This window comes from Palaemon carinicauda, chromosome 31 (assembly GCF_036898095.1).
Source record: "Palaemon carinicauda isolate YSFRI2023 chromosome 31, ASM3689809v2, whole genome shotgun sequence".
In the NCBI taxonomy this organism is placed as follows: Eukaryota; Metazoa; Arthropoda; class Malacostraca; order Decapoda; family Palaemonidae; genus Palaemon; species Palaemon carinicauda.
The window spans coordinates 552,153-576,173 of NC_090755.1; the positions used below are offsets into that span (position 1 = coordinate 552,153).

General features: G+C 45.0%; 1 protein-coding gene across 1 annotated transcript in view; it reads right to left on the minus strand.

Annotated features, from left to right (window-relative positions):
- Positions 1–24,021, minus strand: part of LOC137624225 (uncharacterized) — a 185,376-nt gene that overhangs the window by 127,718 nt on the left and 33,637 nt on the right. The window contains exons 2-3 of the mRNA XM_068354726.1: positions 17,788–19,952; positions 2,244–2,293 (exon numbers count right to left, since the gene is read on the minus strand). Coding sequence (XP_068210827.1) covers positions 2,244–2,293; positions 17,788–19,932 — 2,195 coding nt within the window. The 5' untranslated portion in view covers positions 19,933–19,952. The remainder of the gene's footprint in view (positions 1–2,243; positions 2,294–17,787; positions 19,953–24,021) is intronic.

Sequence of the window (24,021 nt, forward strand, 5' to 3'; positions counted from 1 at the left end):
CAAGCTGACCGGCTGAATCCTGCAGAACGGGTGCATGCGTACCTGCGGATCCAACATCATGCCTCTGCTGGACAGTCTGCGAGCTGGCAACAACAAAAGCAGAGGGCTGGTGTGAGGGAGGGTCTGCGGTGGGCTGAGGAGCATGCGGTATGGTATGCAGAGCATGCTGTAAGGTATGCGGCTCATGCTGCATGGTATGCGGAGCATGCTGTAAGGTCTGCAGAGCATGCTGCATGGGCTGAGGAGAATGCCGCATAGTGCTGGAACCCGGCAACTCCTGATGCGGCAGCTCACGCATGTTAGCAGATGGTGCAGCAAGAACATGCGTCTGGCAGGGAGGACTGCGCATCGGTGGAGGAGCTCTCACAGGTGGTGTGTGGGAGCAGGCAGCCGCAGTATCTGCTGAGCGCACAACCTCTGCGGGTTGTAGGCTAACAGGAGAGGTGTTAACCTTCTCGGCATGATACTCCTGCATGAAAGCCGCAAGCTGAGACTGCATAGTCTGCAGCATGGACCACTTAGGGTCTACTGTGGTTGGAGCAACAACAGACGGAGCAGTAGCCTGTTGAGGGACCACTCTACCTCTCTTGGGAGGTGTGCAGTCATCAGATGACTGCGGCGAGTCCGAACTGACCCAGTGGCTACACCTGGGCCGTTGGACTAGCTCGGAAGGGACCTTACGTTTGAGCGGTCGTGAGACCTTGGTCCACCGTTTCCTCCTGGAAACTTCTTCCACAGACGAGGAATGTAAGGGCTCATTCGTCTGTATGTGGATGGGACGATCCTTAACAGATACGTCCGCAACCACTGAGGATACATCCGTGCGCCGATCAAGGCCTGCCGAACCCTTTGGTCCTTCGACATTGCTTCTCCCCTGGGCTTGGGAGCTTGCAAGAGGTCCCGGACTGGGAGGACGACTGGCACGCACAGATGTACCCTCATGCGCAACACTGACACTGACACTATGCACATCACTAGCACTAACACTTCCCACTGCACTCTTCGCTTTCAGCTCTCTGACATCTGCCAAGAGCTGATTGCGGTCACTAACCAACGACTCCACCTTATCACCGAGAGCCTGAATGGCACGCAACATATCAGCCATTGCAGGCTGAGCACTCGTAGCAGGTTCGGGAGTCACCACCACAGGGGAAGGAAAAGGTTGAGGGGCATGGGGAGAGGAAAAATCCACAGAGCGAGAAGAACTCCTCCTATCTCTCTCCTTCTCTAACCTACGTGCATATCTGAGGAATTCGTTAAAATCGAATTCCGAAAGCCCCGCACATTCCCCACATCGATCTTCCAATTGACAGGATTTACCCCTACAATTGGAACATACGGTGTGAGGATCTATAGAGGCCTTCGGAAGACGCCTAGAACAAGTCCTAACACTACACTGCCTGTATTTAGGAACTTGGGAATGGTCAGACATCTTGAATTTAGAAGTAGTCAAGGGGGAATTCCAAAATTAAGCAAAGTTCGTTAACCAATAAGTCAAATTAATTCCAAAAGCTTACTAAGCTAAGGATAAAGCTTCCTGAACAGCGAAGGCTAAACTTTAGAGCAAATACATCACCAAATCGTGAACAAAAGACTCCAAAATCAACAGCGTATCCAAGTAGGTCTTGCCGGCAGCACGACAGAGGAAAAATTGAGTTCTTGTTGACAAGAAGTACTTGAGTACTTGACCACAGATGGCGCTGTTGAAGTACACCCCCACCTGGATAGCGATCGCTGGCGTATCCCGACCGTAGATTTCTGTCGGGCAACGGAGTTGACAGCTACATGATCATCGGGTAAGATTAATATTGAAAACTTTATGTGAATAGACTCATTACTAAAAATCTAAACGAATGTGTGATGTTCCTCATATAACGCTGCCAAAATTTAAAATCCAGACACAATGTTGAATGTTGTACTGTTAAGTTGATGGATATGGACATTTCTATCTAAACGTACAAGTAGATGGATATTTGTACTTCTCACAATAAAAAAATTAACACATGTAAATATTAACAACAAGAAAAAAACATGAAGGTCTCTCTGTCATTTCTTCCCTACTTTTCAAATGCATCATTAACTTAATTATGAGGTGGCCATATATTTTAAATTTACGTAAAACAACCCAATGGCTTGTACTAATCAGAATGAAAAAACTAACAACAAAACCAAAACTATTACTATACCATTCATTTAAATTCTGCTAAAATTCCAGTAAAGTGGTGAACAACTAAACAACTTACTTGGAGTGAATCTGAAGTATGTTACCAGTAGTGTGATCCTTGCTGTCAGCCTAGATACAGACAGATAAATAAGATAAAAATTGCTATTAGTGAAGAAATGTAATAATCTATCTCTATGCAGTGCATGCAAAAATACAGGGTTTAAAGCTAAAATGAATTATTTCCATACATTGATATAAAATACTATATACTACAAGTGGCAATTTGATAACACGACCTCAAAAAAATTAATCACATTTCTCTATAGCTGCTAACTCAACCTCCAAAGGGGCAATTACACAGCTATACATATAAAAAATCCTTGAGAAGGATAAACAACATATGTGACAACAAATTCCCTTGGAGTACTCCCCTATTCACTGGAAATTAGTTTGATATGACTCCAATAACATTGACTTTGCACTTGCTATGCTCATGGGCAGACTTAATCAAAATTTACATATTTAAGAAGAATTCCATAATAATGCAGGACTTTCCACAAAATTGGCCAGTGCACACCATCAAAGGCTTTTTCATAGTCCACAAATGCCATCAAAAGTGGATTTCTATACTCTACGCATTATTGTACAATGTCTCAAAATGAAAATTTTGTCCGTGCATTCCTACCTTTTCTAAATCCTGCTTGTTCATCTCTCAGCTTTTCATTAATCTTTCTCTCCAGTCTATTTAGAATAAGCATACTATATATTTTCATTACAACTGACGTAAGTGTTATGCCTCTGTAATTGTTGCAATTAGCCAGGTCTACTTATTTTGCTATTTTCACCAACATTCTTAACTTCCATTCATCAGGTTTTGCCTCTTCATGCCACATTGTACAAAATAATCATGTAAGTAGTCCGAGAGTCACTTCATTCTTGCCAGTATCATCTCGGCAGTTAGTCCATTGTATCCTGGGGCTTTCCATCTGTTTAGTTTTTTTAGTATAGCTTAGACTTCATACACACTGAATTCATTCATGGACACATTAAGGTCTTCCTCAACTTCAGGTATATCAATCAAATTATTCCCTTCATATCTCTTATTCATAACATCCCTAAAGTGTTCCATCCAACATTGTCTTTCTTTATCTTCTGTTGCTATAACAGAACCATCTCTCTTTTTGATGGGTACAGTGATGCCTCGCAACACGAAATTAATTGGTTCTGTAAGGGCTTTCGTAAAGTGATTTTTTCGTGTAGAGAGTCGCCTTTTACGTGTAAATAAGTTCCGGAGTGGTTTTTGTTTTGTGCAAATTTCGTCTCAGGGGGCACGTTTTACATGTAAATCGCTTACTTCGTTCCAAACCCTACAAAAACATCACATTAAATTTTATAATACAGTAAAGCTATAACCACAATGAAATACTGTACAGCCAAATATATTTGAGTCTTTCAATATACCTAACTTAACTGTTAATACCTGTAAATTAAGTAGTTATTAGAACATATTGCAATAACCAATGGAAAATAATACAATACAGTACATACAGTAAAATACTGTACATATACAAAATATAAAGTACAATATGTACTGTACCATTATTATAATTACCCATACTACAGAGGTAGGAGAAAGATATTCTTCCAGGTCGTCACAAACTGATGCAGGATGAAGACAGTGCTCCTTTCAGTGAGCACAGTATTCCACTGTTCCCAGGTGGTCTGATACCCAACTGAGGGCAGGTGTGCTCAGAACTCTGTACGAGGAGAGAACATTTCACTGAGGAAGGAATGCTAACTCCGTTCAGCTTGAAACGCGGCTGAAGGCCGAGTGATAGCCTTTCACTGCCGATACCGAACTAAGTTTTGTTATAGTGGCACTGAGGGAAATGGTACCCCATCTATGATGCCAGCCACAAAGGATTGTCCACTTTGCCTCGTCTACTAAAGTAGCTATTTCCCCAGAGGTATCCCGCCATTCTTTTGTTACCAGTCTCGAAAGCCTTTCTTTCTGAGGGGTTGCTGGATAACCTCAAGCCGTGAGGACGAAGCAATGGAATCGCTTGATGGAAGATTGGTATATGTAGAGAGTTCTCTTGATGCCTCATGAGTAGAAGCAAAAGGCCCGGGAATCACTCTGCATGTTTCCCCAAATGAGCTACTAGGGTCATCGAAGCATCTTGCGATGCCCTGACTTTGTTTAGAAGCCTCATTAGGCAGAAAGACGGAAATGTGAAGACCTCTGTCATGTACCACAGATGTTAAAAGGCATCTCATTAGATTACCCGGTAGTGGCGAGTGGTACATTGGAAGATTCAAGTTTAGGGACGATGCAAATAGGTCAATTGTTGGTAAGTTAGATATCTGTCGTCTCCGAGACCATACGAAGCCTGTTATCTGAGTCCCCATGCTCAGCTTGTCCCCCAGCATGTTCTTTTGCCTGGGATGAAAATGGCTGAAAGGCTACAGAGTTGTTCTCTGTCCCTCCGAGAATTCCACAGCTAATTGACAAAGTTGTCGTGAAAAGTACCTCCTTGCCTGTTTGTGTGTGATAACACTATAGTGTTGTTGCTAATCAGCACTATGGAGTGCCCTAAGCTGATGGAATTATTTGAGGGCGAGAAAGGCTCCCCTCATTCCAGGAGGTTTACATGGCACTGTCGCTCGGATTCAGAACAAAGTCCAGACGCGGTAAGGTGCGACATGTGAGCGCCCACTCCCCTTTTTGATGCGTCCATGAAGAGCAACAAATCTGGGGGAGGAGAGAGAAGGTCTACTCCCCTGAGCAGATTGATGCCTAACACCCACAACTCAGGTCTCTCTTCTGCTCTAGACTTACTGGCACCGACGTGTTCAGTGGGTCAAAATACGAAGGTCCAAAAGGTGGGCATCTCTTTAGAACAAGATTGCCCCCGATTGAATTCCAAGAGTCTGTTTTCTTGGCTTAGGTGGAGTGCCAAGGAAAGGGAGGGCATGAGAGGATGTTGCCTCATGCCTTTCATTGTGCTCAACTTCTCTAAGGATGTGGGCGTTGTCCACATCTGGCCAAGCAAGCGGCCTGTGAAGGGAAAGCTACCTTCTTTTGCAAAAGAACCTGCTGATCCTCTCGCAAAGTAGACCAACCGCGAGGAGAGCATTGGAGAGGCAAAAGCTGATAAGGGACGCTTGTGAGCGCACTCTTCTCACCTCGTACAGGTAAGGCATGTTCCATCTGTGTGACCTGTCTACCTGCTCGCAGCGCTCGAGAGGTAGAACTCGCATCTTGATCGCGTGAGTCCTAATGAGAAGACTAGCCCAAGAGGAGAATGTGTAAGAGATGGGGGGCGCTCCTTCGTCAAGCAAACAAGCTCACTCACCCACATTGCTAGGTGGTAGGGTGAATCATGCTGTGTAAGACTCGTCCGCTATACTCCGAATAACGAGCTCCCTTGCGGATCCCTTCACGTAGAAATCTAACATCGTAAGATGAAGGGTCAGAGGAGAATGAGTGAGTGCGAACGGAAAGCTCTATCCCTCTTTGAGTATGAAGAGTCAAAGACCAATCAAGGTTCGGCCACATGAAGTATCCATCTATGCCATTAAAATAATAGGCGACCTGGATCGCACCTAGACCTCTGTCAGGCGGAGGAGCTAGCCCACCCCCTTTACTAGTGCTCGGTGAATGGGTGCGCAATACTACGCAAGACTCCCTCGTGAAACTCGGGTCTGTGCTCACAACCAAGTAGAATAAACCAGAATACTCTTGTACCACCTGCCTCCCATAGAAGTCTGGTCGGTAGCGCTATGCACTACTGTACTACAGGAGGAGGCATTCACTCGTAAAAAGGCTATTAAGGGTGCAAGAGATGGGTTGTACCAACAACTTATCCACAAGGAAATAATTTCCCCTCCGATTTAGAGGAAAATGGGATGGGCTCTGGGCTATCTGGTCAACCAATTACCCTATAGGGTAGCCAATATCTTCCAGGGATTGTTACTGTTGTCCTCCGCAGAGAGACATATGGAACCTTGACTTCATTGCAAAAGGTCAATTCTCATTGGTTACAGTATTCCCAAGGGGCCAAGAAGTTGCCTTAGCAAGTAAGCATCTGAAGTTGATTGATGTTGAGATGTGTAACCAGTTGCATGCAAGCGCACTGTAGGGGGGTGGTAAAACCTGTCCTCCAACTGCCTTGAATCCAATGGGATAAGGCTTTGTAAGTATGCCTACACATTAGTAATATCATGGTAGCCAGTTCTCCCTGGAGGAAGATGGGATTACAGCGAATCTCCTTAGCGATCACTGTTGAACAAGACACCTGTCGCTACGGACTAATCAAATGCCACTACTTCCCAGAGACCAAAATTAGACGTATCCACCCACGAACCAGTAACACATACTGGCGAGGAGGGATGAACATACAGGTACAGCTCGAATGATTTGTTGCATCCAGACCTCGATTGCAGAACATTGATGAATGTTTGCAAACAAGACCTCCTTCCTAGGACCGAGATCCCATAGAAATGACAAATAGTTTTGTATTTCTTTGTTTCTGATCGACAAAACTGTCATAAGTTCCGAATTTTTCCTCTCAGGGAACAGATTCCCATATGCAAAGTTTCTGAGTCAAAGTATTTTAAACGCTAAGACAGCCAATCCGAAAGTTAAGAAGGAACTGCCTGAAAAAAAGGGAAAATCTACTTGAGGGTAGACTACCTATGTTTAGTTATGGGAAGGTAGGAGGTTAATGCCTAATTGATCTCAACTCAAACTAGAAACATGGAGAACTTGAGTAGAGGCTTAAAAATTAGTAGAAATAAGACAGAATATATGTGGACAGATGGAGAGAAATGGCAGGGGGCAGGGAACAGTGAGATTAGGCCAAGAAGACATAAAAAGGGTTAGCTCCTTCAAATATCTGGGTTCTGTTATGAGCGAAAATGGAAACCTTCATGCAGAAGTCAGTCATAGAATCCAGTGTGCATGAATGAATTGGAGAAAGTCATTAGGGATACTCTGTAGTAGAAGGATTAGTACAAAGGATAAAAAAAAAGTTTTATAAAAGTGCAGTTAGACCAGCCATGCTCTATGAGGCAGAAACTTGGCCAATAAAGAAAAAGAAAGAAAAACAGAAGTGGCCGAGATGAGAATTTTGAGGTGAATGTGTGGTGTCTACAAAAAAAGATAATATCCGGAATTAATTAATCCGGGGGGACAATCAAAGTATTAGAGGTTTCAAAGAAAGCTCAAGAAAAAAGACTGAAATGGTTTGGTCATGTCATGAGGAGAGAAGATGTACACTTGTGGAAAAGGGTTATGAACATGGAGGTGGAGGGCAGAAGAAGGATGGGAAGGCCAAAGTTCAGGTAGAAAGATAAATTATTAAATGGCACGAAGGAAAAAGGTCTCAGAGAACAAGATGTAAAGGACATAAGAAAAGGGAGAAGGCTGTCTAGAAAAAGCGATCCCATAGAGAAATAGGAAAAGATGAAGGCAAAGAAGAATAAGAGGAGAGGGTAATGCATAACCTGACTTCCCGTATGGAACATAACCATCGAAACTAATGATTTATTAGAACAGAGTTCTTATTGCATAATGGTACATAGACCTTGACTGCAGAAAAGATCGCTTGCTCACATGCAGTTGTCCAAGCATAACCTCTTTGCCTCCGGGTAAGATTTTGAAAACAAGCCTGACCCCGCTTGCGGGAATAACGTATGTGCAATCGCAGCATTATTGCCCCAAAAAAATTGGTTGTCAACTAGCTATAGCATTGTTAACATGTTCATGAGCATGTGTGCGCCCGCGGAAAGTACAGGCAGTTAGCGCAGCAATCAGACCTATGATGGTATAAGATATTTGCCTGCCCACCATGCGGGCGCCAACAAGTGTCCTCGTAAGTGAAAACTTTCTTGCTATCATTTGTAAACGTAAGCAGAAACTGAAAATATCCCCTAGGGACTAGAGGCTTGTGAAAAAAACTTTACAAGGGTAACTCTCACTAGCCCATTGTGTGGGTGCTCTGAAGAGCTCCCCATTCCGTACAGAAAACAAGCCCGAGAAGGTAACCCCTACAGATTACGTTTCCAAAACTCATTGTGCCCAGAGGGACAATGATGGCATATGGCGGCCACAAGTAATCGGCAATAAACCGTATTTGCAGCAATAACACTGAGGATTTGTCTTGGAGAGAGCGCACACGCAACCAAAGAGTTCGTTTTACACCCTCTTATAGGGTGTTTGCAAATGCCTGTAGTTGTGTAAACCTCCTTAGGGAAGAGTTTCCCTTGAAGAAGCGTAATCTCACATGGAAGGGTTTATTGGCCCAGAATGCCAGGAACACAAACACTAGGCAGGTTTGTCCAGGCTTGCCAGCAAACGCCGGCAAGTAATAGCAAACACTGGTGAGCGCCGGCCAAAATCAGTAAGCACTGGCGAACGCTAATGAGGCGAGAGCTGACTCTTACCTGTAAGGATAGGTACAGGGTACAGGTAATGTAAGTAACAAAATAAGCCCACTTGAGGCAACATTAAGCTAAAGCTCTGCTCGCTACTAAAGTAGCGCACACTTGAAGCAACAGTAAGCTGAAGCTCTGTGCTCTACAGAAGTAGCATGCATTAGAGGCAACAGTAAACTGAAGCTTTGTGTGTTACCAAAGTAGCGCATACATGCACACTGCTGAGTAGTCTAACAAACTCACAATGGGTACTAAGGCGAGCAACTTCGCAAACCTTTGTCCGGCAGATGAGCTCACTCACACACCTTGCTAGAGCTCAGCGGATGGGTGCGCAACACTGCGCATGAATTCTCTGCAAAACTAAAATCTTTGCAGAGTTCTGATGCTCATCCTGTCCCCACAGGGGGTTGGTGAGTAGCCTTATGTCATCCCCTCGGAAGGGAATGAAAAAGGTTGTGCTGTATTTGAAGAACAGCCGTTTCTCACCCGTAAAAGGTTGAATCTTAAAGCAAAAAGGTCCTGAAGAGCTTGGCCTCACAAAGTCCCCTGAGATTTGTTGTACCCCAAGAGGTAGGATGTAGAAAATAACCCCAAAGAGTTATAGCCTATGAGTAGCTTCTCCTTCGTAAAAGGTGTAAACCATGAGGCACAGGTCCTGAAGGACCTGCCCTCACAAAGCTCTAACAGCATTGTTGTGCCTGGAGTCAGCAATAACCCCGAAGAGTCAAAGTCTCAAAGGAAGTTGCACAAAAAGGCTCATTTTGTACCCTGAGAGTACAAAATGGATGAATCCAACTTTTGCCGGAGGAAACACCTGAGGAGGGGGAACCACTCAGTCAGTTTCTCACGACGGCAGGCAAGGCGACCAACCACTGTTGCCACTGTAGGAATTCTCCCCGCAAGCGGGACGATCGCTGGACAGTGGGTGAAGGGCAACTTTCCCTGAAAGAGAAAGTTGCTCAACACCTCGTGGAGGATACCTTTCCCTCGTAAGGGATGGCTCTCCAACACCTGGAGGTTGACCTCCGGGCAGTGCTCTCTGCTTCCCGTCAACAAGCTGACCTCAAGTTGAAGGTTGCCATCGAATACTGCCTGTGAAACGTAGCCGAAGTTAGTTTCTGGTTTCATCCTGAAGGGATCACCCCGTCTGGAAACCAATCTGCCACTGCTCTCATTCCTAAGCCAAAGCTGCAGGAACAAAGGTGAGCAGAAGCAAAGAATGATGTAGAAAACTGTTAACACTCTCGGAACCATTCCTTAGCAGGCAGACCCAAAAGCCTCAACGGCGACTTGCCCGGAGTCCTCGGCAAACTCCATCCCAGGGGACCCTCCTGCGGGGAATCTTCTCTATACAGGGCACCCTCCGCTGCCGAAGCACCGGAGACATCCACCCAAGAATCTGGGGAAGAAAATGGCACATTTTTATTCCACATGGGGTCGTCCACCGAGACGCGCTCCCCTTGCACGAGAGCAACATCCTGCGGACCCCCACTACACATACTTACAGGCGCCTGGTTCGCAGTAAAAGAACCTGAAACCCCTGCAACAACATCCTCCTGGGGAATAGGCACCAACTTCTTCCCTTTCACTGACTTAAAGCACCAAGCGCGCGGGCAGAGCACAACAGACCATGCAGTAACCACGTGGCCACGAGACACAAAGGGTCGCACTTAGATCAGAGGAGCGTCATGTGATAACGCGATGCGACCAGAGAACTTACTGAAGCCTACGACCTGGGAAACATGTGGCCTGACTTGGTATTGCCCTCGGGGCACGTATTCCTCCCCTAGGCCTATCATTATAGAAAATGGGAGTAGGGTAAACTACACAAAACTCTGGTCGTTTGAGAGGAGGTTCCAGGTAACTCCTAGGAAAGTGTTTTGAGGTAAGTCTCTGTGTTGGAACAAATAAATTTTTAAACTTTTGGGCAGTTGCTTTTAATCGTAAACTGATTAAAAGGTTTTGACACGAAAGCAAGACTACGTCTTTACTCTACCGAGCCAAAATAAAAAGTGACAGCTGTTTATTGGTGATGGTGATGGGTTGGTTGGTTTACTCCTGCTATACCCCTCTTCTATCTATTGGAGGGTAGTTGCACCTTGCAAAAATTTGAACGACTGGTTTCCGCAATTGCCAAAATAATATTCCTATGTAAAGAGCATAAGGTTTGTATATAGTGCCAGCACAAGTAGAGGATATTTTAACATGTAAGTAAAGATAATGGACATGTGCTGGACATATAATGAGAATGACAAATAATAGATGGGCAAGAAGAATAACAGAATGGGTTCCAGGAAATTCCAAAGCAGGGGAAGAAAGAAAGGATAATGGATTGACGAGCTAAAAAATTTTGTGGGTATAGACTGCCACAGAAAGACTATAAACAAACACAAGTGGAAAGATATGTCTGAGGCCTTTGTTCTGCAGCAGTTTAAAAATGTTGCCCTGTGCTTATAGTTCAGTGGCCATTGTTAAGTGAATTTTCAATGTACTGTATATTTCTTTATAATACTATCAATAGTAGTTCAACAGCAGAAAGTCAAATCAACAGATAAGGAGGTTTTAATGTCACGTGTAAGAGGGGGTCACAGTAGCTGAATGAATTACATTAATCTTTAATGAGGTTATGAAGTTGGCCCTTGCAGTGTATAGTATTTCTATTCAAAGGTAAAATTCCTGGATATAATCATATTTGTCAGACATGTAATTCAAAATCAAGTAAATTATAATGGCATTATATACATAAATCACTTGAAAAAAAATGGAGTTTTTATGATAAAACAAAGTTTTATGAATACTTACCTGGCAGTTATATATATATAGCTGAGTCTCCGACTGCGGCAGAATTTAATCGAAAATCGCGGCAACCGCCTTGTGGTGGTTGTGTGGTTAGATGGTTAACAACCCTTACAGGGTGGTACTTGGAATCATTCCCATTTTCTGTTCCTCAGATTATCTTTGCCCGACCTGTCTCCTGAGGGGAGGTGGGTGGGCTTTAAAATATATATATAACTGCCAGGTAAGTATTCATAAAACTTTGTTTTATCATAAAAACTCCATTTTTATGAATAGAACTTACCTGGCAGTTATATATATATAGCTGATTCACACATTTGGAGGAGGGAAACAGACAGAAAAACATAGTTGGGGAAACAACAAAAGAGTTGTAGGAGAACAAACACCTTGATTCCTTACCTGCTAAGGTAGCTGACTTCAAAGGTAACTGCCTCTAGAGTCGCTTTCCCTTAGGAGTGTTCAGCCAGGAGTAGACCTGCTACGCTGCAAACAAATCAATCGAGTCAAAGGGGTAGGACCAACAACTTGACTAGACTTCAGAAAACTACCTTCCCATATAAAAAACCTGCAACCTTAATAAAGCTAACCATCTAACCTTGCAGAAATAGATATAAACTATCTATCTGGACTGAGGGAACCGTACCACAGGACGAGGACCTCAGACAACCATAAAAAACACAAACCCATATACAAGTACATAAACTAAGGTTGAGTGGGGGTAGTAACTCCTTTGCCTAATACAGAAGCCGCAGCTATGTATGGGCCCAAGGTATAACACTTGTCATAGTCCACTCTTACCTCTCTGAGGTAATGAGAAGCGAAGACAGAGTTGCTCCTCCAGAACGTTGCGTCCATGATCTGCTTAACTGACATATTTTTCCGGTATGCCAGCGAAGCAGCAATGGCCCTTACTTCGTGAGCCCGTACTTTTAACAGGGCGAAGTTTTCTTCCTCACAAAAGAGGTGGGCTTCCCTAATAGTTTCCCTCAGGAAAAAGGACAAAGCGTTCTTTGACAGGGGTTTTTGAGGATCCTTCACTGAACACCATAAGGAGTTGGAAGCACCCCTCACGCTCTTAGTGTGGGCCAAATAAGCCTTGAGAGCCCTAACCGGGGAGAGGAGGCTTTCCTGTTCCTGACCTACTAGATTCGTGAGGTTAGGGACTTCAAAAGTCCTAGGCCAGGGTTTCGAAGGGTTCTTATTCTTGGCGAGAAAGTCGAACCTCAAGGAACAAACCGCTCCATTTAGGGTGAAGCCTACACGCTTCTCGATTGCCTGGACCTCGCTGATCCTCCTGGCAGTCGCTAGAGACAAAAGGAAGAGGGTTTTCTTAGTCACATCTCGCAGAGAAGCTTGCGAGATAGGCTCAAACTTCCTGGAGCACAAAAACTTAAGCACCACATCCAGGTTCCAAGAAGGGGGTCTTAAGTGCACCTGCTTCGTTGTCTCAAAAGACCTAATGAGGTCCTGCAAGTCCTTATTCTGAGATAACTCTAAGCCTCTATGCCTAAAGACGGTTGAGAGCATGCTCCTGTATCCTTTAATGGTAGATACAGCCATCTTAGCATCCTGCCTGAGGTACAAAAGAAAGTCTGCAATCTGGCTTAGAGAGGTAGAGGACGAGGAAACCTTGCGCCTCCTGCACCAAGCTCTAAAGGTCTCCCACTTTGACTGGTAGACTCTTTGTGAAGAGATCCTCCTTGCCCTGGCAATAGCTTTCGCCGCTTGTGCCGAAAAGCCTCGAGATCTAACGAGCTTCTCGACAGTCTGAAGGCAGTCAGATTGAGAGCGAGGGGGTTTTGGTGAAATCTCTCGAAGTGGGGTTGTCTGAGAAGATCTGGACTTGCCGGGAGTCTTCTTGGAAAGTCCATCAGTAACCCTACCACTTCGGTGAACCATTCCCTCGCAGGCCAGAATGGAGCCACTAGGATCATTCGTCCCGAATCGAGGAGAGCGAACTTCCTGACAACCAGATTGATGATCTTGAACGGGGGAAAGGCATACATGTCCAGCCCCGTCCAATCCATCAAGAAGGCGTCCACTGCAACAGCTTCCTCGTCCGGGACTAGGGAGCAGTAGTTGGGGATCCTCTTGTTTAGACCGGAGGCAAAAAGGTCTATTACTGGTCTGCCCCACAACTTCCAGAGGCTCCGACAGACATGCGGGTTGAGAGTCCACTCTGTAGGAAGGACCTGTCCCCTCCTGCTGAGCATGTCTGCCCTGATGTTTCTCTGCCCTTGAACAAACCTTGTCAACAGCTGGGTCTCGTTCTCGTTTGCCCAGAGGAGAAACTCTCTCGCAGTTGAGAACAGGGAGAGGGAGTGAGTTCCCCATTGCTTCCTTATGTACGCGAGAGCTGTGGTGTTGTCAGAATTGATCTCCACAGTCTTTCCCGACACCGAGGTTTTGAAGGCCTTGAGCCCTAACAAATTGGCCATCAATTCCTTCCTGTTGATATGCCAACTGACCTGACTCCCTTCCCAAATACCTGAGACCTCTTTGTTCCCTAGCGTTGCTCCCCAGCCTGACTCGGACGCGTCTGAGAATAACACTAGGTCGGGGTTCTTCTTGAACAAGGAGATCCCTTTTCCCAACAGAGCTGGGTCCAGCCACCACATTAAAAGATCCTTGATCTCTGTCGGAATGGGAAAAGAAAAAGTGTCCTCCTGGATCTTTCTGTTCCAAACCTTTGCGAGCAAGTGTTGCAGAGGCCTTAGGTGCAGTCTCCCCAAAGGGACAAACTGCTCCAGGGAGGATAGAGTTCCCAGCAGACTCATCCACTCCTTCGCTGAGCATTCCTGCTTCCTCAAAAAGTCTTTGACTATGTCCAGGCACCTGGTCTGCCTCTCCTGGGAGGGAGAAGCCTGAAAAAGAACTGAATTCAGAACTATCCCCAAATAGAGAATAGTCTGATTCGGCTCGGTCTGAGACTTCCCCCAGTTGACGATGAGTCCCAGGTCCTGAGTGATCGTATAAGTTTTCATTGGGTCCTCCAGACATTTCTCTTTCGACTGTGACCGGATCAGCCAGTCGTCTAGATAGAAGGAGACCCTTATCCCCTCCTGGTGTAACCAGCCTGCCACATTCGCCATTAGTCTGGTGAAAACTTGGGGAGCTGTGCTGAGACCAAAGCAAAGTGCCCTGAACTGGAAGCACTTGCCCTGGAACACAAACCTCAGATATCTCCTCGAAGACGGATGAATGGGAACGTGAAAATAAGCGTCCTGCAGGTCGAGAGAAACCATACAGTCTCCTGGACGAACTGCAGCCAGCACTGACTGAGTCGTCTCCATGGAGAACTTTGTTTTCTCCACGAAGGTGTTCAGAGAGCTGACATCTAGGACTGGTCTCCATCCACCCGAGTTCTTTTGAACCAGAAACAGGCGATTGTAAAAGCCTGGGGAGGCGAGGTCTTGAACTGGCTCTATTGCTCCCTTTACCAACATCTGGTCGACTAGCTCCAGAAGAGCCTCTCGTTTCCCCGCGTCGGTGTACTGAGCCACTAAGGCCAGGGGAGAGTCTGAGAGAGGTGGTTTCTTTAAAAAGGGGATCTTGTAACCTTCCTTGACGACTGAGAGGGACCAGGTGTCCGCCCCTCTCCTTTTCCAAGACTGCCAAAAACGAGACAGTCTTGCCCCTACTGGTGTCTGGAGGACTTCCATCTCATTTTTTGGACCGGGGCCTAAACGCACCCCTGCTGGTCCTTGGCCCTGACTCTTGTCTTCTCCCCCTAAAATCCGCTCTCGAGGAGAGCCTGCCCCGAAAGGGCTGTTGAAACTTCTTCTCCTCCTTCTTCAAAGGAGCAGGAGCAACAGGTAAGGTCTTTCTAGCCGACCGAGACAAAAGGTCCTGAGTAGCCTTCTGAGCCAGAGAAAGGGAGATATCTCTGACCAGAGCTTCAGGAAAAAGATGACGTGAAAAAGGGGCGTAAAGTAGCTCCGACTTCTGGGCAACAGTCACAGATCTAGAGGTGAAGGAGCACAAAAGGGCCCTCTTCTTTAAGACCCCTGCTGAGAAAAGGGAAGCCAATTCAATAGCTCCATCCCTTAGAGCTTTGTCCATGCAGGACATGATACTCGTCAGGTCCTTCGTGTCCTCCAGGAGTTCAGACTTCCTGGCCAGAGTCCCGAGAGACCAGTCCAGGAAGCTGAAAACCTCGAAAACCCTGAAAATTCCCTTGACGAGGTGATCAAGCTCCGACATGGACCACATCACCTTGGCAGAGTTTAAAGCATGCCTTCTTGCTGAGTCCACAAGAGCCGAGAAGTCACCTTGGGAGGATGAAGGCACTCCTAACCCCAAAGGTTCCCGTCTCATACTACATACCGGCCTTGGAAGCGAGCCGAGACGGTGGAAAAGAAAAGGTGGTCTTGACAGCTTGTCTCCGTTCCTTCATCCAATCATCCACTTTAGCGAGAGCTTTCCTGGCCGAAATTGAAAGTTTCATTTTGATGAAGGCTGAAGACTTAGTAGCTTTCTTCCTGGAAAATTGAGACTGAGGAGAACGAGGGGCCGAAGGTTGAAATTCCTCCCCATAAAGTTCCAAAAGAGAGCGAGAAAGAACCTTGTAATCGCTAGAAGAGTCGGCAGGTTTTTCTTCCTCTTCCGAAATATCTTCGAGGTCCTGCTCAAGGATAACATCCCGAAGAGTTGGGCTGCCAGCAGTCTGGCAGCGAGAGCTGTTTGAATCCTGGCGCTAACATCCAGTCGGCGAGAAGCGGTATCGTCACGATGACGAGAAGCGGTATCGTCACGATGACGAGAGGCAGTATCGTCACGATGACGAGAAACGGAAGCGTCCTAAAGATGCAGGCTGCCGTCGCCTTGAAAATGCAGACTGCATTCATCCTGTTTCCTAAGAAACGAGGCAGTAACATCCTGGCGTTTCGAAAGGGAAACGGAATCGTCACGGCGCCGAGAACGAGAGGCAGTATCGTCCTGGCGCCCGGAGAGGGGGGAAGGAAATTCCTGGCAGCGTGCCGATGAAGAGGGTGTGCGTTGTCGTACGGCCGACGAAGTGCGCTGAGGTTTCTTGGAAGAGATACTAAAATCTCTCTTAGAAGAAGATCTCCTAACAGGCAAAGAGACGTCCTTACGTCTGACGGACTAAGAAGGGTGGCTGAAAGCTTTAACTAACGATGAAAGTTGTTCCTGCATAACAACCATGAAAGCTTTAGCAACCTCCGCTGGCTCTCGTGGTGCCGAAGACGGCAGTTGTCGTACGGCTTGACTGGGAGCGCAGGCAGAAGAAGCAGGGAGTCTACCAGGATTAACTGGGCTAAGGACTCTCTGTTTCGCCCTTTTAACAGGAAGAGCGAGACTGCACGTCCCGGTTCCACCCTCTCTTCATTGGTCTTGATTCTTAACGCCAATTACGTCTGGGAGAGCGATCAGGCGAAGACACAAACGTATCCGACACGCCTTTCCTACGGCGGTCAAGAGCAGCCTGGGAGATCGCAACAGGACTGTCTGAGGCGACGACTGACCGAGGATAAGCACCTCTCACCCCCTTTCGGCTTTCGACGTACCTTCTCCCTTGGTCCTGGGAGCTTGGTAGAGGTCTAGACCTAGGGGTATGACAGATTCGATCAGTCGCCACCTCCACTGCACTTTCACAAGCACTAATTTCACCTACACCCTTACCTTTAAAGGCCTCCAACTGTGCTTTAATGGCCTCCAATTCAGCAGCTAATTTAGCATACCCAGGGTCATCCGTAGGCACAGGTCCTGTAGAAGGGGCAGGAGTCACTACATTTGGGGAAGGAATACCTTCCAAAGGGGTTACAAGCAAAGGGTCAATAGATAAATCTAAGCTAGGCTCACTAGCAGACCTCTATCAATCTCAAGTTTGCGCACATAGCGCTGCATAGCTAACCAATCATCATCACTTAAAACCTCGCATTCCTTGCACTTATTATCTAAAGCACATTCAAACCCCCTGCAACCCATACAGATAGTGTGAGGGTCAACCGAAAGTTTCGGCAACCTCACCTTGCAAATATCATTCGCACAAACACGATAATGAATTTTCTCACTCATGATAATAAAGGAAAAAAGACAAAAAACAAAAACAACACGACTGCCAAATCCCAACACAGTGTACTTCACCAAAAACGAAGTCCAAAAAGGCGATGAAGGGAAAGCGATCCGAAAAAACTCTGAAAGGCGGACCAACGATGTTGTCGATCCGGCCGGCAGAGATAATCTGAGGAACAGAAAATGGGAATGATTCCAAGTACCACCCTGTAAGGGTTGTTAACCATCTAACCACACAACCACCACAAGGCGGTTTCCGCGATTTTCGATTAAATTCTGCCGCAGTCGGAGACTCAGCTATATATATATAACTGCCAGGTAAGTTCTATTCATAAAATTAATACATCTCATACCTCTTCATTTCCACTTTTGTTCTCTTGGTTGATTATACTCTTCTCTTTAGACTCTAGTCTTTTCTGACTACTTGATGCTGGGCTCTTTCTTCTATTCCTTGACGTTTGATTTTTACCTTCATCAGTCTTTTCACCTTGTAGCTTGCATCTTTTTTCTTGGTCCGTACCATTTCTTTGTTTATTTAGAGCTCTAGCTTCTGAATCTTTTATCTCTTCCTCAAAAATATTTTTGTATTCTGCATCATCTTCAATAATGAGCATCTCATTGGGATCCAGACTACTGACACCATCATCATCAATATTTTCATCTGCAGCCTCGTAATTCAACTCTTCATTATCAATAATACAACAATCGTCTTCTTCATCAGCATTTTCTGTTTCATCAAGGTTATCATAACTATCGATTTCAATGAATTCATCAAAATTAATTTCATCAGATGCCTTAAATATATCTTCTGTTTCTTTGTTTGCATCATTAGGAATTTTTTCCTTATCTTCCAGTCTTGAACCAATTACATTCTTAACATTTTCTGTGGCAGGTGATTCCGTCAAGTCTTTTATCTCCCTTTTCTCTGAAATGTCACAACCTTGGACCTCTACAGTTTGTACTGGGACTTCCTTTACAGTATCCATTATACTTGATTCTACTGCTACCCTTTTCAGAGGAACCTCTTCCTTGCAATCCTGTGTTACACCAACAATATCCTTCACCTGGTTTGTGGGAGGGGATTCCATCATATCATCTCGGCCCCCTTTTTCAAAACGGCTGCAAATGGAAATTTCAATGGGTTCTTTGACAGCAGACACTTTTATGGCTCTTACCTTTTTATCACATTCAATGTTCTCTCTTTCTTGTAATATTGGCTCTATTTTAATAGAAACTTCACTCTCTGGAGAGTGTATAATTTCTTTACCTTCAACTTCTGTGATTTCTTTTCCTGCTCCTGAAGGAGAATGCTTTGCTATTTTTGTGCTGTGAGACTGTATTTCATTAGCCACACCCACAGAATTTTTACTTTCTGGTGTATCAGATTTTCCTTTATCCGCAGCTCTCCTAAGTATTCTCCTACCCCTTGTAGTCTTTGCAGGAGTATCACTCAAATTCTTTTGGCTTTGTAAAGGTGCTTCTTCGTTCACTTCCTTTTTCACGGCATTATCAGCCCCTAGAGTATCTTCAGGTTTTATACCTGTAATACATAACTCTTTCTTCTCTTGAAAATCACAATCCATTTTTTCTTCTCCATCAACAGTCAGAGGAAATTTGACTTCTGCAACACTTACTTTCTCAGGTAACTCCACTTTTGGGACAATATAAGTTTCCTTTCCATTTTCTTTTTTTATATCAAGGGTGCTACTGATCAATTCTTTATTCAGCTCTACATCCTCTTCCATCTTCAAGTCAGTGACATCTTTGGCTTCAAAATCGGGCTCCTTTTTTATAGGGTTTGGACTATTCAACAAATTTCTTTTCAGATTCAGGGATCTCTTTGTGCATTTCATAGTGGAATCCTCACTTTCTTTTATGTCTCTCAATGGATCTATCTCTTCTAATTTCTTACAGGACTCACTGACTAGAGTCTCTGCTTGAGCTTTCTCTGCATCTGCATCCACCAACTTACTTGTAGTGTCAATATCCTCATTCTTCTCAAGTATTTCACTTACAAATTTTGTTCTAGGACGACCTCTTTTTCTTTTGCCTTTTATTGCTTCTATAACTTCAGTTACATTTTCTTTGACTTCAACTGCAGGATTTTCCTTGCTCTTTTCATCCTCCTGAGATGTGACCTCTATATCTACTTTTTTAGGTGACACAGTACGCCGTGAAGCTCTAGATAATGGAATAACTGGAGCTTTACTCATCGGTTTCGTAATAACCTCCTTAGGATTCCCCGTTTCATAGTCCATGAAATTCTCCTCCTTGGCTGGTGGGGCATCTGCATTATATCCCCTGCCTCTCTTCCTTGCAGTGCTCAGCTGAGAAAGAGGTTCTGATGGTGCTGCAATAGGTTCACTGAGAGATGTTTCAGCTGTCGTGCTGCCTTCAGCTGACTGTGGCTCATTTTTATCTGGTACGCTATCCTCTACAGTGACAGTTGCTTCTTCTGAAAGTTTTGGTATTCGATTTCTAATAATCCTTCGAGGCATCACAAGTAGGCATATAGGATCTGAAAAGATAGAAAAGGAATTACTGAGAAAGTAAAATAAAATCTTGAATCTTTTAAACTAATTTGTACTTTTCCTTGCAATACAACCCCGAGTCCTTTAATTAGGAGTATGACTTCAGTGTAAGCTGGAGCAGCCATTCCATTAAATTGTTATATAGGAGACACCCATAGGTGGGAAGAAATCCCACCAACCAAAATCTATTTAGAGATCCCTCGAAATGTCAGTCTTCCTGATCCTGTACAGGAGGGACCTAAGGGGATGACTCCAGCAACTTCCTAGGTATTACGTTAGGCTTCTATCTACCTGGACATTGTCTGGTAGCCAGTCAATAGAGGAGCCTATATCTCTATGACGAGCTATAGTGTCAGAAGTTACAGTTGGCTTATGACAAGCAACGGGTTAGCATACATTCGTCCCTCCTCCAATCTTGTTTGGAAGGATAGGGGAGATAATTGTACAGTATACAGATCCTGTTAGTTATGAAGCTTACCTGCATCAGACGTCTGGTCAAAGGACTTGCAGTTATACGCCAGTAGTGTGTGGAAGGTGAAGCTTCCCTGGCCTTTCTAGGCTCTTACCTTCAACACTTGTGCCACTAACAGATTTTCCTTAAGAGTGGTGTGTAACCAATGCCTCTGGCTTCATGAGCTCTCATCCAAGCTGAGCTTCTAAGCCTCTCACCAGTTGAGGGATACACTCGCTTGATGTTCTTATAGAATCATAAAGAAATTGTCTTCTTGGATGACTTCTTTTTTTACCCCACCAGTGATAGGCAAGTGTGTCTGGTGCTGAGGCCTGAAGCACCAAATCCTCTTTAAATAATAGCAAAATGCCCTCAAACGACAGAGAAGTAACTCATGTCAATTCCTACAGGGCAATTCTTGCAATGAAGAGATAAAAGAACTTTACTTGAGCACAAAACTGAAAGAGACCTCCTTTCCATCCTTCAAAATATCTGGTAATTTACAAAGTACCATGAGGTTGCCAAACTTACTTCGCTAATGCTAAGACTCAAAAGAAAACTGTCTTAAGAATCTGATCTGTCTGATGATTTTCTCAAAGGCTCATATGAGGTGTACATAAGAGACTCGAGAACACAGTGTGGATCTGTTGCAACGTCCACTCTTTCCCCTACAAGCATGAACATGATAAATTTGGAAGTAATTTGTATTTTTCCTAACGATACAAACCTGTACCGATTTATATGGGTATTACTTTCAGCGATGGTGAAAGCGGGCAATTAGATTTCAAGTGAGGGATAACCACGGGGGGGGGTTTGTTTGTAGCTACCCCTCTCACTCGCACACCTGGGCTGTGAGCCTCACTTTGCTTGGAGTTAGGCCTTCAAGGGGAACTGGTGCTGGCAGGCCAAACTGTATGAATAGCTATAGGTTTATATCATCAAGGAAAATACATCCAAATTTTACATTTTTCCCATCACTACATACAAAAGAATGCTATCCATGGGGGTTGACTTACCATTTAGAAGGGTGGAAGTCCTTGCCAATCTGGTTGTTTGACTTTAACCCAGGGATTCCACTTTATGTGTTTAGCATATAATAGGAGGAAACCCTACACCTTGCTAAAACCATGCTATGCATGGTCCACGGCCTACTCAAGTTGTATGTTCGTGATACTAGCAATGACTGACAAGGTAAGAGTTCTTACGAGTCATAGGGATCTTCAGAGGTTATGTCCCCAATAGGGTATGGGGACATAACAGTATTGACACAATACCAAATTACACAAGGGAACAATGGTTTACCTGCAGTTAGTTGATGTCAGCTTTGCAGAGGACCCTGGGTGCTGATTTCCCCAAAAGAGGAGAGGATGAAGAAAAGAAGGAGCCAGTCATTCTTAATCATTCATTCAGAGTAATCACAGGTAACCAACGCCCTCAACCCCCTGCTACTTGTCCATCAAGGAGCCTGAGGTGTTAAGCTAGTTGTTGTGCAGCCACTACAGGACCAATGTAAAGGTTTCCATACTCCTGTGGGTTACGTCTAGCAGGTAGTGGGCGATGAAGGTCATCTGAGGCTTCTACACACCCGCTTGCAGAATATGCACCACAGAGTAGTTTCATTTGAGCACTAGGGACGTAGCAATGCCCATGATGTCATGTGTTCTGGGTCAACGTGTCGGAGGAGGAGCCTGACCTTCCCTGTGCTGACAAAGAGTGCAGGCACACGGGGACGAGCTGCTGACATTCTTTTGAGGTAGTACCTCAAACTCCTTACTGGACACAGTAACTGATGATCTGGGCCATCAGTTACAGAACGGAGACTCATTATCTGGAAGGAATCAAATCTAGGATCCACTACCCCTGGATTTTGAGTCTGTAACAAACTCAGGGACAAAGCTGAAGCTTACCTCTCCCCATCCCCTTGAATGAGTGATGTCATATGAGAGACCATGAAGTTCACTAACTCTTTTGGCCAAAGCCAAGACAAGTAGGAATACCGTCTTCCAAGTGAGATGGGAATCTGTTCCCTAGTGTAATAGTTCGTAGGGAGGACCCTTCAGGGACCTAAGGACTCGAACCACATTCCATGGAGGAGGTCTCACTTCCAACTGGGGACAGGTAGGTTCATAACTTCGTATGATGAGAGAAAGTTCCAGCAAAGGGGAAATATCTACTCTTTTCAGTGTAAAGGCGAGACAAGGCTGAGCGGTAACCTTTTACTGCCGAAACCAAGAGGAGCATTTTCTCCCACAGGTGCAAAAGAAACTCCGCTATTGCTGGGAGAGTGACACCGAGGGGAGAGATACCTCTTCCAAGACACCAACCACAGAAGACATTCCCCTTTGCCTGGTAGACTGAAGCTGACGATCTTTACAGGTATCCAGCCGTTTGCTTTGTAACTTGTTGCAAAAATCCTCTCTGAGTGAGGAGGTGCTGGATAGTCTCCAGACGAGAAGTCATGGCGAAGCTACGGCTTTCTGGAAAATGTTGGCATGAGGTTGTCTGAGTAGATCGTGTTGAGCTGCAGAAGGTCCGGAAATCATTCTCGTGACACCACAGTGAAGTTAAGAGGGTCATTGGGAGATTGATCGAAGTTCTGGTCTTGTTGAGTACTCTTCTCATCAGACAAAATGGGGGAAAGGCGTAAACATCAATGTTGTCCCACCGTTGTTGAAATGCATCATGCCAGAGTGCCTTGGGGTCCAGTACCGCGGGAGCCTGAAATTCAAGGACGTTGTAAACAGGTCCACAGATGGGGAATCCCACTAAGTCAGGACTTTGTTGGCTACAAAATGATTCAAAGACCACTCGGAGCCCACTATCCGAGTCGCTCTGCTCAGACTGTCTGCAAGCATATTCCTTTTGCCGGGAATGAAGCGGGTTGATAGTGTCACTGAGTTGTCTTCTGCCCATCTCAGGGTCTCTACTGCCAGATGGGATAAGGCTGTGAAAAAGTACCACCTTGTTATTCTTATTACTTGCTAAGCTACAATCGTAGTTGGAAAGCAGTATGCTATAAACCCAAGGGCCTTAACAGGGAAAATAGCCCAATGAGGAAAGGAAACAAGGAAAAATGAAATATTTCAAGAAGAGTAACAACTTTAAAATAGATATTTCCTATATAAACTATAAAAACGAACAAAACAAGAGTACAGGTAAGAGAAATTAGATTGTGCCTGAGTGTACCCTCAAGCAAGAGAACTCAAACCCAAAAGAGTGGAAGACCATGATACAGAGGCTATGGCACTACCCAAGACTAGGGAACAATGGTTTGATTTTAGAATGTCCTTCTCCTACAAGAGCTGCTTACTGTGGTGCTGTCGCTCATCACCACCACTGAGTGGCCCGCCAGGAACTGTTGAATGGTCAGGGAGGCAGTCTTCATCTCTAAGACATTAATGTGCCGGTACTTTTTGGACTCTGACTATAGTCCTTAGGTCATGTAGTGCAGCATGTGGGCCTCCCACCCTTATTCTGACGCATCTGAAAAGAGCATCAAGTTAGGGGAAAGGACGAGAAGGTCGACGCCCTTTAGCAGATTCTTGTCTGCCACCCACCATTCAATTGATTGATTGATTTGAAGTTTTCTGGCATCCTGACATTGA